General features: G+C 37.6%; 1 protein-coding gene across 2 annotated transcripts in view; it reads left to right on the top strand.

Annotated features, from left to right (window-relative positions):
• Positions 1 to 4,706: 4,706 nt before the first annotated feature.
• Positions 4,707 to 17,272, top strand: part of uchl5 (ubiquitin carboxyl-terminal hydrolase L5) — a 31,044-nt gene continuing 18,478 nt past the window's right edge. The window contains exons 1-6 of one of the 2 annotated variants that reach the window (XM_057841999.1): positions 4,707 to 4,941; positions 5,325 to 5,388; positions 5,468 to 5,573; positions 9,082 to 9,207; positions 14,811 to 14,872; positions 15,000 to 15,130. In XM_057841999.1, coding sequence (XP_057697982.1) covers positions 4,866 to 4,941; positions 5,325 to 5,388; positions 5,468 to 5,573; positions 9,082 to 9,207; positions 14,811 to 14,872; positions 15,000 to 15,130 — 565 coding nt within the window. In that variant the 5' untranslated portion in view covers positions 4,707 to 4,865. Of the gene's footprint in view, positions 4,942 to 5,324; positions 5,389 to 5,456; positions 5,574 to 9,081; positions 9,208 to 14,810; positions 14,873 to 14,999; positions 15,131 to 17,272 lie in introns of both variants that reach the window. The other variant, XM_057842000.1, reaches the window with a different exon arrangement.

Below are 17,272 nucleotides of genomic sequence, written 5' to 3'. Positions count from 1 at the left end.
TGTGCAGTAGGTAGCGGTATGCCCCTGATAGTTGCTTGCAATCCGCCATTAAACTAAGTTTTGGTGTTATTGAGCTTGTTCAGCTTCTTTTTACAGTGCAGTCAATTTGTATTGCTTGTTTTTTATATTCTGCAAAATTTTAAATAAAAACGAGCAGTCAATGATTTTTTTTCTGGTTCTTTGAAAATTGACTCAGATCTCTGAGTGTATGTATGCATGTATGAAATATACTGTATATACAGTGGGGCAAATAAGTATTTAGTCAACCACTAATTGTGCAAGTTCTCCCACTTGAAGATATTAGAGAGGTCTGTAATTGTCAACATGGGTAAACCTCAACCATGAGAGACAGAATGTGAAACCCCCCCCCCCAGAAAATCACATTGTTTGATTTTTAAAGAATTTATTTGCAAATCATGGTGGAAAATAAGTATTTGGTCAATACCAAAAGTTCATCTCTATACTTTGTTATGTACCCTCTGTTGGCAATAACGGAGCCCAAACGTTTTTTGTAACTCTGCACAAGCTTTTCACACACTGTTGCTGGTATTTTGACCCATTCCTTCATGCAGATCTCCTCTAGAGCAGTGATGTTTTGGGGCTGTCGTTAGCATAACATTAAACTGTGTGAAGTCTTAACCTGCAAAACTTGAGTAGGAATCTGCTTAGAAAGAAGTGTCCTCCTATATGTTTTTTCTATTGTTAATGTTAATTCAACTGTAAGAAAAGTGAACCGAGGTTTATCCCTTTCTCCCCAATTTTCATTTTTATTTTATTTATGTGGTTTTAAAGCAGCCCAAAGGAGTTTTCATTTTTTTGTTGAGTTTGGCTGTGCTTGTGGACAAAAGCAGTAGTGTCTTACCTGAAGGAAGGCTGAATGTTTTATTTATTTTTATTTATCCCTGACTAAGAGGTTTGTTGTGTTATTTCTAGTGCTGTCAAATTTATCGCGTTAACGGGCGATAATTGATTTTACCGCATTTAACGTATGCGCGGAATGACCCGCTCACGCATTGCCTCAAACAGATTACAATGACGCCATTTTTTGCACATTGAGAGATAAGAGGCAGAGAAAGGCGAGTGGACACAGCCTTTCATTGGACCGCGCCGTTTATTGGCATAAGCTTCGGCAACTCCTTCACAACAAACATAAGTATCATGTAGTGAAAGCACAACAAAATATTCCTATCTCTCAAAAAAAATAATGTTCACAAAAAGAAAAGCTGGCATTCCCAGTCAAAATAGCTATGCAAAATACACATAAAACTTATTCAGACTTTGGTCAAACTCTATTCAAACATTTTGTTTAGCTCAACAAATACACTGGATGGCAACATTTAGTCACAAAATACAAACTATCAGAGGTATCGTACGTTGTGAAGCCAGCACTCAAATGACCGTGAAGTACAATGGATGGGAACTGCTGTGTCAGTCGAGGGACAAAACACACTCATTGGCTTGATTTCTAAGTAATTTAAAACTCGCCATTGACACCATGTGGTGTATTTCAATCACTATCTTACGTAGTTAAAGACACTGTGGAAGAATGGCAGGGAGCCAATGTGACGTCACCGCTCGGCAACAATATACAAATACAGTACTTATGTACAGTATGTTGAATGTATATATCCGTCTTGTGTCTTATCGTTCCTTTCCAACAATAATTCACAGAAGAATTTGGCATATTTTAGAGATGGTTTGAAATAGGAGTGGGAACCTCTTGGTACCTCGCGATACGATACGATTTGCGATACAAAGCTCACGATAACGATGATCTGACGATGTAGCAATTAAAGAGGCACCGATACCGCTACTAGTATCGGCAGGGGGCGCCGATCCGGCCCGAAATGGTGGTATCGGTATCGGCGAGTACCAACAAAGACAGCGCCGATACCATTTACCGGTCCATTATTTAACATTTGACCGCAGCCTTTTTTTTCCCCTCCTGGCGCTCACTACACTCTGTCTCCGTGTTGTGTGATGACACGTGAACACCAAGCAGCTATTGCTATTGGTCTGCTCCAGACCAATGAGAACGGGCCAATAGCCACTCCTGACCAATGACAAGGCCGCTTGGCGGCACCGACATAACGGCGGTCGGGAAATATTTCAAAATAGAAATCCCGTCAATTAAAATCAATGGCTGCATGCAAGATTTGCGGCCTGAAAGTTTCGAGATGTGGAGTTAAATCGGCCAGTTTCAATACCTCGAACATGATAAAACATTTGAAGATGAAGCGTGAACGAACACAACGAGTTTGAGCCTGCAGGACTGCTATGGAAGGGCGCTGGACCGGTGCAACAATCTCTGGTCAGTTCACTACGTCAACTTTACTTTGTCTTTTACTTAAATGCTGCAGTAATTTGGGAACTGTTTCCAAAGTAGGGTTGCCACCTTTCAGAAATAGAAATAAGGGACCCCCCCCTCCCGAAAAAAGGAGGCTAATAGAGAGACGGGATGCTGTGGTCAATTATTATTACTTATAATTGTTAGCGTCCGCAAATGCGGAAACAAGGTTGGACCTCGAAGCGGACAACAAGCGGGGGATTTGTACAAGGGTTTAATGATTGCAAACAAAAAAAATAACACGCGATCGCGGGATAGTAGAAATAACAAAAGGAGTCAGTGACAGCAGGTCGACGGAGCTCAATACTACAAACTCGAAGGTTAACTAAGACGATAGGCAGCGGGCCAAAAAGTCAAAATAAAAACACTCAAATACCTGCACAGGGTAGAGGTTACAAACGAGTGCAGCACACTAACAGAAAAAAACCAATGCAGGGGCGTAACAAGCAAATGTAGCGAGACTATAGTGTGAGATGTCAAATGGCAATCAGCAAAGCAAATATCTCTGCAGCCTTCTCTGAGCTCACCCGTGCTTAAATGCTGCGTTGATGAGCCTGCATTGGATTCAGGTGCGACGTCAGGAACTCCCCCACTAACAGCCCAGCAACAAAACGCAATCTAACCAGCAGCAGAATGTGACAATAATTTCATGAAAGTTGCACTGTTTGGCCTTTTGAGAGGTTTAAAAAAGTACTCAGTTCATTCAGAGTTTATTATTATGAACTTATTTTTACTTTCTTACTGTTGGGCTAGTATTATACTTTGTACAAATCCTTTTCCTATTTTGCAAAGGTAAGCAACAGCCTGACAAAGCCTTGATAGCAATGATTTCACATCCAATTATGTAGCTCTTTGGGGGAGGAAAAATTTATATATATATATATATATATATATAAATGGGATGGTATCGGTATCGGCCGATACTGCACAGCCAGGTATCGTATCGGTATCGGGGCCAAAAAATGGTATCGGTGCAACACTAATAGCGATACAACGATTATCGATACATTGGTCAGGAAATCATTCTATGATATTCTACAAACAACTAATAAACAGAAAAACAAGCTTCTGCTGTGAATTTGAATGAGTTTATCACTAGTAGAAGTGCAATCCATTTGAACTCCCACTTCAAACGGATTGAACGTCTATGGCCGTCAGTGGCAGCCAAGCCCAGGCAATGACATAATTTTAGGCCATTTAAGGTCATTTACCTGTTGATTTTCAGTTTCTTCCTGTTGATTTCGGGGTATTTTATGGGTCACTTCCTGTTTATTTTGAGTTACATAACAGGAAGTGACCTGGGAATCACCCAAATAAATAGGCAGTGACTCAAACTCAACAAGAAATGACCTGTAAATTCCCTAAAATGAACAGCAAGTGACCTGTAAAAGCCTTGAAAATAGGACAGAATGACTGAATGTTCTGGTTTCGAATGAACGAACGTTTCTAGGCTAAATAGATTGGGCGTCGAGCACCGTCAATGCAGCCTTAGAATTAACTGAGACACTATTATGGTGGAAGATTTTGGTAGAAACTTTTTGGTTCCTTTTTATGTATTTTTCTTAGAGATTGACACCTTTTTAAAACGATATCTTGATTCTTGGCAGGAGCATCTCGATAACCTTTGGGGATACAAAGTATCACGATATATCACAATTTCGATATTTTGTCACACCCCTAGTTTGAATTGCAATTAATTACTATTAATTATTTTTTAAACTGTGATTAACTCGATTAAAAAGTTTTAATCGTTTGACAGCCCTAGTTATTTCTAATGTATATTTTTATATATTATATATACTAGTATGTTTTATTAATTTCTTTACAATGTTGAGTGTTCTTAAGACAAATATTTATTTTATACATTCCTGGATAGTTAATAGATTATTAACACGTTTGTATTTATTGTGTATTTCAATATCATTTGAGTTATGTTCAAATATTGAAATATAAACGTGCTAATTAAATCCAGACATTTATTCTGGAAGTTTTCAAACTGTTTCTTTAGTAGTTTTTGAAAACAAAAGGTTTGAAGGGAACAGTGTATCACCTGAACCAATCCATATGGAAGATAGTTTACGTCAATACACATGTATTTTGCAGTGATAATTTAGCATATCAACTAATTAGGTTTATATTGGTGAGAAACGTAGCCCTGACCAATCTGTTTGGTCTTATTAATGTCCCGTCCCCAGCAAAAAGTTTGCATTCAACATTGAAACCAAACCTACGCCCTTGCCCTGATCACAAACAATCTATTGGTGATAAATAAATTTCTTTCACTGTTCTGATATTTGGTGGTGGAACCTGAATGAAACAGCCTCTGTTGGTTTGTGGATGCACGTGCTGTGACACTGAGCAGGCGCACCCACTTCACTTGCACGCGTAGCACGTTCACGGTGTCCATCCAGTGTTCAGTCAGTGACATTAGCTTGACTGCGTCTGCAAGCTCTCTTGCTAAGCTAGGTTTGCAACCAGTGCATGTGCTCTCGAGAGCTACTGAATAATATTCGCAATAATGGCTGGTAGTGCGGGTGAGTGGTGTCTTATGGAGAGTGACCCCGGGGTGTTTACGGAGCTGATAAAGGGTTTCGGTGAGTGATATTGACTTAGTGGCAAATTGAATCGTGTTGAATTATGTAGCTAACTATCCTAGCCTTCGACACTTCGGTAAATGGGAGCTGGAAACTTAGCTCGTTTTAAAACGACCGAGTCAATAAAACAAACCTGAGTCAAGAGCAATGCAGTCTAGCGCTAGATAAAGCAAAATTCGCTGCAATGTCGAACGTTATAAAATCTGAGCTCTGACAGCATTTTCTAACAGGCCGATTGGTTAGCATTACTCAGCGTTCAAAACTAAGGCGCGTAAAAAGCAGCCCTTGTTCATGAATGATGAACGCGTGTCTTGAACCATTTCTTAAATAGCTCAATTTAAGAGCAGTTCGGGGAAGTACTCAAGCTTCTGTGTCATTTTTAGGCTGTAAGGGTGCTCAAGTTGAAGAGATATGGAGTATGGAGCCAGAGAACTTCGACAACTTGAAGTATGTTGAATCATGGCACTCATCTTTCTCCCATACCTTGACTAAAGACATACATTTTAATTTACAAGATCTCTTTCAGGCCTGTGCATGGATTGATCTTCCTGTTTAAGTGGCAAGCAGGTGAAGAGCCAGCAGGATCTATTGTGCAGGACTCTAGACTTGATCATATCTTCTTTGCCAAACAGGTAGGATTTGTTCAACATGTTTTTTACACCTGTGGTCGTTTTGAGACTTTTTACCATTCAGATGAATGAGAAAGAGTCTCAAAACATTTTGACCAAAGGTGCACAGTAACCATTGAATGGTTGAAGAGTGACAAACGCTTAGTTCTGATATTTAACTTAATAGGCACACATTAGGCAAGTAACTTGCAGTTTGAGATCTCAAGCGATCATGCAATTGCACAGAATAAGCTCCAGTATGTTGAAAATGCATACTTAATTCAATTTAGTTCAGTTTATTTTTGTAGAGTGATCAAATCAATAATTCTAAAAAATGTAAGTTAACATGTAGATCTGCTCCTCTAAACGTTTTTTCATTGAATTAAATCAATTTTTATACTACAAAATAAAATCTGAATTTGTCAAAATGACATATGTACCGTAAATTCCGGACTATAAGCCGCTACTTTTTCCCCTCCCTCAGTATCCTGCGGTTTATAGTCCAGCGCGGCTTATTTGTTGATTTATTTGGGTTAATAGGTAACACTTTATTTGAGAGCGGCGTCATAAGACCGTCATAATTATAACACTATCAAGGGCGTTAATGAATGCTTATGACAGATGTCATTGTCATCCGGCAAACTATGTCACTAACTCCATTTATGTTCAGCTCGGATCTTTTAAATCTATTCAAAAGTGAGATAATTTGCAGATGACACAAAATGACATCTGTCATAAGGATTCATTAATGCTCATGGCAATGTCATGTCATAATTATGATAGTCTTATGGCACGACTGTCAAAAAAAATGTTACCAAATACCATAACTAGCAATTAATGAAACAACTGGAACAGCAACTGAAGAAATAATTGGCACATAACATGAATGTTGATTGTTATTTACATCTATAGCGCTGCAATGCATGCTAGAAGGCATGTTGGACAGCAACAGTGTTGACAGCAGGTGGCAGCAGAGGTTGACTGTCTCCCCAAGGGAGCAGTGATGTCCAAATGAAGCTTCTTGAAGCAATGGTGGTTCATTTGGTCTTATGACGGTCATAATTATGACATGACACTATCATGGGCATTACTGAATGCTTATGACAGACATGACAGATATGACAGATTAAGTGTCATCCGGCAAACTATGTCACTATCTCCATTTATGTTCAGCTCGGATCTTTTACATCCATTCAAAAGTGAGATCATTTGCCGGATAACACTAAATGACATCTGGTATATGCATTCAATAATTGTCATAATAGTGTCATGTCATAATTATGATTGTCTAATGACAGTTTTATGGGGCCACTTTCAAATCAAGAGTTACCAAATACCATCTCTAGCAATAAATGAAACTGAAACAGTAACTGAAGAAATAATTTGCAGAGAACATGAATTTTGATTGCTATTGCATTGAATGCCAGGAGGCATGTTGGACGACAGCAGTGTTGACAGTAGGTGGAGCACTGATGGGCAAATTAAGCTTCTCGAAGCAATGAAGCGTTTCAGCCCATTGGTTCAAAGCTTCATGGTGGTTCATTTGGTCTTAATGCAACAGTCTTACGGTGCCGCTGTCAAATAAAGTGTTACCGGTTACTATCTTTTGGTGTAAATATTCCATAATACTGTGAGGAGTGCTGCGGCATATAGTCCAGTGAGGCTTATCTGTGAACAAATGCTGTTTTTGTGTCAAATTTGGTGGGTGCGGCTTATAGTCAGGTGCGCCTTACAGTCCAAAAATTATGGTAGTAGGAAATTAAAAAAAAAAAAAAAAAAAAAAAAGCAGTTTTCTTGCCGCACTCTCGCAGCGACCCACTTTCTTCTCCGGTTTTCACGTGTCCGCCCGAGAAGTGCCATTTTCGGCTTCGGATCGTCACGACGACTGCCCTCACCTACGGTTCTCCCTCGGCCGCCGAGAAAGCGCTTTTTTCGGGCCGTTTGCCTTTTGGCTTTGACTTTTAATACAGTGGGAGATGAGGAAAGACCACCGGTTACTGTGTCTAAAAATGATTATACCGGACAGCCGGAAGCCAAATCAAATAAGACGCCACTTAAAGATATTAATCTCATTGATAAGCCGCTTGTTTTTCAGCGAAAACGTGCCGAATATTGCCAAGAATCGTCTCGCTTTGTCAGTGTTATATCAGTAAACCAGTGAGCACTGTTGGCATGCTCAGTGCAAAATAACCCCACACCATTGCAAAGGAGGTGATACTGTGACAGCAAAAATAAAAACTGTCCTTCTGTCCAAAGACACTTTTTTTTTTTCTTGTAATTTTTTTTTTTCGGTCAAATTTTTTGGTTAATGTTTCTAATCAGTTTGAATTCGTTATTTACTCATTTTATTTTTCAGTATCAAATGGTCAAAAATGTACCTTAAGTGTAATTTTACAGTTTGAACTTTTTTTTTTAGATTTAGGCAAATTTATGCTCGTTAAGTCTTTTCTGTTACAAACAAAACAATATTAATAAAGTTGTACTTTATTATAAGTTACTTTTTTTCTTTAATAGAAAAAAAAAGTACACGATGTTAGGCAGAGGCGTACTTAGTAATATTATAGACAAATGATACTATTTACAGTGGTGGCCGAGAGTTTGGGGGGGGGGGGGGGGCACGAAACATTTACGTCTTCCTTGGAGGGGCGTAACAGAAAAATTGAGAAGCACTGCTTTAGCCTTTAATGGCCTGTGCTGAGTGATGATCACACACTAAATGTAACTTGTAACATTAGCATAGCATCATGTTCAGGTTAGCATTAGGCTATATGTAACGGCGCGCATCCTCTTAAATTCTCGGGCAACTTTTTTTTTTACATACAGTTCCTTGCGTCCAGGTGGGTATAATTAATTCAAAATAATGGACTGTTTTCCTGCTGGGTGTGTATTATCAATTTATCACATGATAGATTTGTAGATGAAACATTACAGTATGTGTTCGTCTGTCAATGTTCATTCCAAATCCTTTTTTTATTTATTTTTTGTGTGACACTTTCGAATTTTACAGATGAAAATATTGAGTAATTGTCGACTAAAACTAGACGAAGGCACACATTTTGAAATGACTAAAATGTGACTAATAAGTATTATCGTCCAAAAGACTAAGACGAAAATTAAAAGGGCTGCTAAAAACAACACTGGTCTCAAAACCATTGACCACTGGTGTATTATAAGGTGTACTGTTGATTTTGGGGCGAAATAAATTATTTTAAATTTGCCTTATTCTCTGAAAAAGAAGCTATATTTGAAGAAATAATAGGAAAATGATTCGAAGAATACATTTTTGGTCACCTAAACTCATACACTCCTCTACTTTATCTAGGGAAAGGGAAAATGTCTCAATACCTTATTGAGATTTCGGTTGAAAATAACCAACTTTTAACAAATACTTTTTGTCAATAGAATGCCATTAATGACTGGGAGAGCATTCCATTAATTCAGTCCTATTTTAATTAGTTAATTAATGATCACCATACTGCGTAGAGACCGACAGCCCAGACCTCACTAGTTTTATTTACTTGTGTGATTTCAGGTCATCAACAACGCTTGTGCCACCCAGGCAATCGTCAGCGTTCTGCTCAACTGCTCTCATCCTGACATGTTGCTTGGACACACACTAACGGAGTTCCGAGAGTTTTCACAGAGTTTTGATGCCGCAGTATGTTTATTTATTTACTCTTATTTATATACAATATATCACTAAACTTAGTACTGTACACACCTCACATTTCACCTTTCATATCTCCTTCTGGCACAATACAGAAATTAAGCTTGGATGTAAGTTGCTTACTGCTTAGTGTGCCACGTTTGCTGTAGTGTTTATTTACTGCCCTCTGACAAAAATTTTGAGTAACATAGCCATTATTATCCATGCATGAATTTACCCTGGCACATTTCAAGTCGGGAACTCTAGTTACTGCATCCATGGTGGTGTACATCTAATTCAAACCGACTTTACATTCACTGAACACTCTAAACAACCCACATTGTACCAAATGCCTAAATTGTTCCAAAATTAGTGAACCAATAACAGGACACTGCAATTACATGGAAGTAAACAATTATATATAATTAATACAAGTATTTAATGATATGATTATTTGTCTTTTTGTACCCTGCAATTGGCTGACAACCAATTCAGGGTGTAACCCGTCTCCTGCCCTTTGTCACTGGCACCCCAGTGAGTAGGAATGGTACGGCTGATGAATGTATTAATTAGATGTTACACGTACTCTAACATGGCATTTCACTCTTTCTGGGAAAAAAAGCTTTGCAAAGCCATTTAGCAATTGTTTTTCTTTTTTAAACAGTCTGGGTCTAAGTCTCTCAAGTCCTCGCCTACTTTGTTCTTCTTCATGGGGACAACACCAACTTAAATTGCTACTCCTCCATTATTTGTGGACGAATCAGAAAGTAATTTGGTATATTCCAGGGATGTACAGTGGCAAGAACAAGTATTTGATACACTGCCAATGGGAAAACCCATTGACAGTGTATCAAATACTTGTTCTCCCCACTGTATATGCTAGGGATGTCCTGATAACGTATCTTTTTTATAAATGAGTCTGAGTTCGGGCCACCTGGTTTTTCGGGATCTGCTGATAACTGAGTCCTTATCTGATACCACGGAAATGCATTGAGGAGGGGAAAAAAGCACATCCAAATGTCCCCCCATTTCCCCCGATTTGAACAAAGCTATCGCAACATTATGGGGGAAAAAAAAAAAAAAAAAAAGAGTTATTAGTGCAGCAGTGGTTTCAAAGAAGTGGGGAAAAAAAATAGTAAATGAATTACGTTTACATATTTTGTTTACATGTATATACTTATTAAGCTATAAAGTATTAAGTTGTCATCCAGTTTGATAATGGAGCTATTTTGTTTTTTTGTATTTTATTTTGTCGGAAATGTTCTCTTTGTTCTGCCAAGTTTGTTTTAGTAAGGTAAATACAGTATATGTATATACAGTGAGGAGCAGAAATATTTGCATCCCTTGTGATTTTGGGTGTTCACCCACTTAGAAAATTAGGAAGAAGTCTGAAATATGCATTTCTACTTAGAGACATAAACTAAAAAAAATCCGGAACTCACATTGTATGATTTTTCAAAAATTTATTTGTAATTTACTGGGGTTCATATGTATTTGTACCCCTGAGAAAATGTGATATTTAGTGCAGAAGCCTTTGTTTGCAATTACAGAGGTCAGACGCTTTCTGTAGTTCTTCACCAGGTTTTCAATTATGGAAAAAGGGATTTTGGCACAATCCTCCACACAAATGTTCTCTAGATCTGTCAGGTTTCGGGGCTGTCGTTGAGAAACACGAAGTTTCAGCTCAATCCAAAGATTTTCTATTGGAATTGAGGTCTGGAGACTGGCTAGGCCACACAGACCTTGATATCCTTTTTGCGCAGTTACTCCTTGGTCATCTTGGCTTTGTGCTTCGGATCATTGTCATGTTGGAAGATCCAGCCACGACTCATTTTCAAGGCTGACTGAGGGAAGGAGGTTGTGGCTCAAAATCTGACGATAAATTTCACCATTCATCCTCTTCTTTATACAGCACAGTTGTCCTGTCCCCTATGCCGAAAAACAGCCCCAAAGCATGAGGTTTCAACCCCCATACTTCACAGTGGGGATGGTGTTTGAGCAGTGCATGATTTTAAACCTTTGCACCGTAGTGTTCTAGTCCGCAGACTATTTTTACGATTAGTCGACTAATCTAATATATATATATATATATATATATATATTTTTTTTTTTTTTTTTACCACTTTAATAATGAAATTTTTGTTGAAGCGTATTAATTCACAAAAAACATTTTGGAACACCTAAATTCTTTATTAACGTATAAATAAATAACATAAATCAATATAATAATAATAATTAATCAATAATAAATCACAAACAATGAGGTCAAACGATGCTGGCATTAAGTAGTGCAAAAAAAATGTAAACTGAAACACTGAGACTTCACCTCTTTAACAGGAGTCAAAACAATTCTTACTCTTTTTGTGGTATGTCATTGTCTATATTGTTCTAAATGTTAAAATGAATTGCAATGTCCCGGACAACCATTTTCAGAATACTTTGTGTGAGTTCAGATGCTTTTTCTGGCGTGCATTCCGCATTTTGAGGGGAGGGGAAAAACTGTTCAACTTTTGTTTGTTTTAACCTGAATATAGATAAAGTAGAGGGCATACTGAAATATTACCACAACTATTTTGAATTAGAGGCACACATACTCACAGTAACAAAAATTAAAAATATTGTATTAATTTTATAGTATACTACTATATGTATATACACAATGATACTTTATAATATGAAGTAACTAACATTAGTGCAGTCATGGATTACAGTAAGCAGGCCAGTGCTGTTTCCATATATATTTTTATTATATTATGTATATACAGGATGTATGTATATATTTTCCCCAAGTGGGAGCTTCCATGATCTTAATAAATTTAATAATAATAAAAAAATATATATATACAGTATATAATTATATTATATATACTTTAATTATTTTATTAAATAAAAATGCGCGTTGATACGACGCACATAATGGTAACTTCCATTTTAAAAAATCGTTAGAAAGTTGTATGGACTTACAATCCGCTGGCTTGTTGTTTCTTGTTGTCTTCGAAAATTATACTTGGGTGACGGCGTTTCAAGCGTTCATTCATCATAGCCGACGTGCTACCGTGGTATGCGAGCTCAGTTTAGCAAAGAGTACACACAGTGGCACCCTCCATATTTTCCTTGAAATTATTCCAAGCTCTGGCTATTCTGGTCCGCTTTTTTGGCTTTATGCCACTTTCACTGTCACCAATTCTGGCCTTTTGGTAATTGGCGGTGTTTTCAACTCCTCGCCGTAGTGAGGAGTGAACCGGCGATTCACTTGGCTCGTTGTCGTCGGTTCGGCCCATTTCCTCCTCAGGAAGGCGGCGGCGTGCATAAAAACACCGAGAGGCGTCGGATGGCTCTTTCTGGACACTTTTATTGACCAAAACAAAAACGTATGGGCTGCAGCCACTGAACTCCGCGCTACCCGCGCACTTTCTCAACTCACCGATCTCACTCCCGCTCTCTCGCTCGCCCACTTTCTTCCTCTTTGCTCAATCTGACAATGCCGGTCACATTGAAATAACAGCGGCCCCCTTGGGGGTGCCAGTAACAACCGCTTGCATCGCGAGCGCCCGCCATTCTAAACTTTATCCTCATGTAATTTTTTTAATTTAACCCCTCATTACCCGTCAACGGTATGTTTTGCCCGTCGACGCATTTACGTAATCGATGACGTCGACAACGTCGACTAGTCGGGACAGCTCTAATTGTAATGTAGCCTTTTACAACTTTGTGGAGCTTAACATTTTTTTTCTGGTGTCTTTTGGAAGCTCTCTGGTTTTGCCCATGGTAGCAGTTGGATTATGACTGACTGTGGGGTGCACAGGTGACAATATTGAGCTTAAACGGGTGGTGGGTGGGTGGCTACTCATGGGTGAAGGTCGACTTTTTCAAAGTAGACTGACAACTCTTTGAGTGTCATAATTATTGCTGATTATAGGTGGTACAAATACTTATGAACATTAATAAATTACAAATAAACTATTGTAAAAATCATACAATGTCATTTCTGGATTTTTTTTTTTTTAGATTATGTCTATAAGTGGAAATGCATCTGTGTTTCAAATTTCAGACCTCTATCTATTTTCTAAGTGAGTGAACTTGCAAAATAACAAGGGGTGCAAATACTTTAAAAGTCTTAAAATGTCTTAAATTTTAAACCAAGGTCTTAAATTGTCATAAATTTAGAGAAAAACACCAATGGTCAGTGGCAGCAGCTCTGTGTTTACACTTTACAGTGATATAAAAAAATTGTTTTTTTTTTTTTTCATCAGAAATTGTTGCGACTTGTTTTGGTCTTAAATGATATTTTTAAGGTCTTTAAAATGTCTTAAAAACAATAAATTAAACTCTTAAATTTGTGTAAGAACCCTGAATGATATGTACACACATTTATATTTTTGATATAAATATAATATAAAAATATAAAATATAATAATATAATATTTTTAAATATCGTTGTGACTCTGGATTATTTTCTTTGTTGCCCTTAACTCATTCACTGCCATTGATGATTATAAACATCAAATACATTTCGAATGGGAAGACTGCCATTGAGTGATCATGTTTCACTGCTATTGACTGGCGATCACAGACAAAATAGATTGGAAGTCTGTTGACGCCAATGGCAGCCAATGAGTAAACCCTTAAAATGAATACATTTCAAAAACCCGACCCTTTTACCTGATTGGGAACCTCTGGAAATGACTGATAGGGCCCAATTTGTGATCACGTGATCGGATTGGGGACACCCCCAGTGTACACATTGATCCGCTGAACCTGATTTTTTTTGTCTCTGTACTGATTAAATGGATTATTTGCAAAACTAAAATTGCAACACCTCCGTTATTGCTGGACGGAGTAGAATTGGATTTTGTTTTGGTAGGTATAATCTATGGATTCATATGCAAAGATAAGCGCTCTTTTTGCATTTTGGTTTGTCTCGGGGATAATGACAGTAATTACATTATTTAATTGCAGACTTATTGTGTCCTGTATGTCATAAATACGCCAGGAGAGGGAGCCGGGCAGTTGTCGTTCATTTTGAACTTATTTAAACTTTTTGTTTCTTGCCTGTGATTGAGACAAGCTGTTTGTCATGTTTACAGGGACACAGTGCAGCAAATTTTCAAACTAAAACTCCTGTAATTGAGTTTTGCATTCAAGGATGCAAAGGCATGAACATTATGGTCCGGAGGACAGGTTGCTTTGCTTGTTTAAATGGCATTTATACGACTAGAGATGTACTCACTAAAACTGGAGCCTGTTCGAATAATATTAGCAGTGTCTTACATGTTCAGTCGATAATAAATTATCAGGAGAACATAAAGTCATCGGGGTTTGGGCTTTAATGCTATTTTGTTATACAATCATGTCTCATAGTAATGAATGGTTATTTAATAAAATGTGCTCAATGCTCTTTATCTAAAACTAGTGGTGAAACATACATATTTAGTACTGAGAGAAATTTAAAAAATACTGTTTGTTCTGTAATTTAGAATTATTTTCATGTAAAGTATATTCATACACAATTTTTTGTTTGTCCTCCCATGAAACAACAACGATGTAGTAAATGTACAGTAAGAAACAGTCAATTGTCTTATTCTGCTACCTGTACACACTTGTTTGTCCCTCAGATGAAAGGTTTGGCTCTGAGCAACTCTGAGGTTATCAGACAAGTTCACAACGGATTTGCCAGGTAAATTCATGCTTGGGTTTTATACGAAAGACATTATTTTTCAGGTTAAAATGGCTAATAGAAGGTCAATGTGTAATCACGTTTCATTTAAATTTTTAACTGATTTAGAACTCCTTTTTATTTGCAGACAGCAAATGTTTGAGTTCGATGCAAAGTCATCTGCAAAGGATGAGGATGCCTTTCACTTTGTGAGTTATGTTCCTGTAAATGGTCGACTTTACGAATTGGATGGACTAAGGGAAGGACCAATTGACTTAGGTAAGCATGTACGGACAGCATAAAGCGTGTCATTACCAGGTTAGTAGCATTGCTAGAAAGTCACACTCTTCAAATTTTGATGAATAGTGATCATTGACAAAGTAAAAGTGTTATGATAATGGCATGGTTTTCTATCAACCAGCCACTTAACCTAACCTCGCAGTTAGTTCAACAACCAGCAGAACCGTATTTTTCGGGCTATAAGTCGTTTTTTTTTTTTCATAATTTGGAAGAGGGTGTGTCTTATACTCTGGAGCGACAAATGTGTGAAATTATTAACCCACTATTATATCATTGTTGCTTGTTAGCAATAACGTATGTCACATTAAGATACCAGGCACGTTCTCAGTTCGTTGTTTGTACGTCATGTAATGTTAGCATACCGTCCACTTACTCAGCCTGTTGTTCTCTATTTTTTTTTTTTTTTAATTGCCTTTCAAGATGACATGTCTGTCATGCTGGATCCTATCAAATAAATTCCCCCCAAAAATGCGACTTATACTCCGGTGCGACCTATATGTTTTTTTTTCCTTTTCATTGCGCATTTTTTTGGCTGGTGTGACTTATAGTCCAAAGAATATGGTACTTTCAAAACATGCATTACATGAAAATAACAATTAGTTAATTTGGAATGATTTCAATATTTAAATGAAAAATTTGATATGGAATTTGATTTATGAGGGCCGTTAAATTCTGCATTCAGTGTTGTTTTTGGTAGCCCTTTTCATTTTTGTCTTAGTCTTTTGGACGAAAATACTCATCAGTCTTAGTAGGCATGTGTCGGTTACCGGTTTCACGGATTACCGTGGTGTGGTGTGTGGTCGCGATTTCAAAACCACTAAAATTTTCCGTCATACTGTTAAACTGTATTCGCTATTTTTCGTGTGCCAAAAATTCAGCCAGAAGTGGCTTGGCGCGGCAGCGCTCACCCCTTCCCCTGTTTGTTGCTGTTTGTTTCAGTGATGCTATTCTGCCAAACAGCTAGCGAACCCAAAAACAAACACTCAAAACACAAGGCGTACTTTGCGTCACTTTATTGAGCTCTCAAATCGTGGTAAGTGAAATATACAAAATGAATACATTTAAAACGTTGTACAATTGTATTTTTCCACGTGTGAGTAGGTTCAACAGGTTAGCACCATGAAAAAGTTTGCCAAAAACAAAACACATTTTCCTTTCAAATTCAGTATAATAATAATAATACATTTTATTTGTAAAGCGCTTTTACCAATGCTCAAAGATGCTTTACAGTTGGGAAAAAAAACCCAGGAAACAATGTGAACAGAACAAAACTATAAAGAAAAATAATTTATAAGTTCAAAGCTAGTTTAAAAAGGTGAGTTTTTAAGTTTTTTTGAATGTGGGAAGGTCTGAACAGGTATGGATGGGTTTAGGGAGTGAGTTACAAAGGGAGACGACAAAAATGGAGAAGGCTCTGTGCCCCCAAGTTCGGTGTGTTCTTTGTTGGGGCGGTGCAAGAATGTTTCCATTAGAAGAGCGGAGGTGACGGGAGGGGGTGTGGGGACAAACTAACTAAAAACTTAGACGAATGTTAGCCTAGGCTTACCTGGGAGAGCAACTTCGTCGAGGTTTTAAGGCTCAAGCCACCGAGTAAGAAACAAACTTGAAGGGGAAAAAAGGATAGCGTCAAAGATTGCTAATTGCGAAAGATGATCTTGCCCTAAGCACAAATCCACGTTCGCTGGACGAGGAGAGGTCTCACTCCCAGTGTTTTTTTTTTTTTTTTTTTAAAGACAATATTTACATTTTAACTTGTACTGTACGTTTTTAACTACCGTAATTTCCCGAATGTAACGCACACTTTTTTCCCCCAAAATCAACTTGTAAACTCATGGTGCGCATTATAAACGGGTACATGGATGGAGACAGAAATATATATGTATTACATATATATACAGTGCCTTGCAAAAGTATTCGGCCCCCTTGAATCTTGCAACCTTTCGCCACATTTCAGGCTTCAAACATAAAGATATGAAATTTAATTTTTTTGTCAAGAATCAACAACAAGTGGGACACAATCGTGAAGTGGAACAACATTTATTGGATAATTTAAACTTTTTTAACAAATAAAAAACTGAAAAGTGGGGCATGCAATATTATTCGGCCCCTTTACTTTCAGTG

This window comes from Corythoichthys intestinalis, chromosome 7 (assembly GCF_030265065.1).
Source record: "Corythoichthys intestinalis isolate RoL2023-P3 chromosome 7, ASM3026506v1, whole genome shotgun sequence".
Taxonomy (NCBI): Eukaryota; Metazoa; Chordata; class Actinopteri; order Syngnathiformes; family Syngnathidae; genus Corythoichthys; species Corythoichthys intestinalis.
The sequence above is the reverse complement of the archived record's forward strand: the minus strand, read 5'-3'. Positions and strand labels throughout refer to the sequence as shown.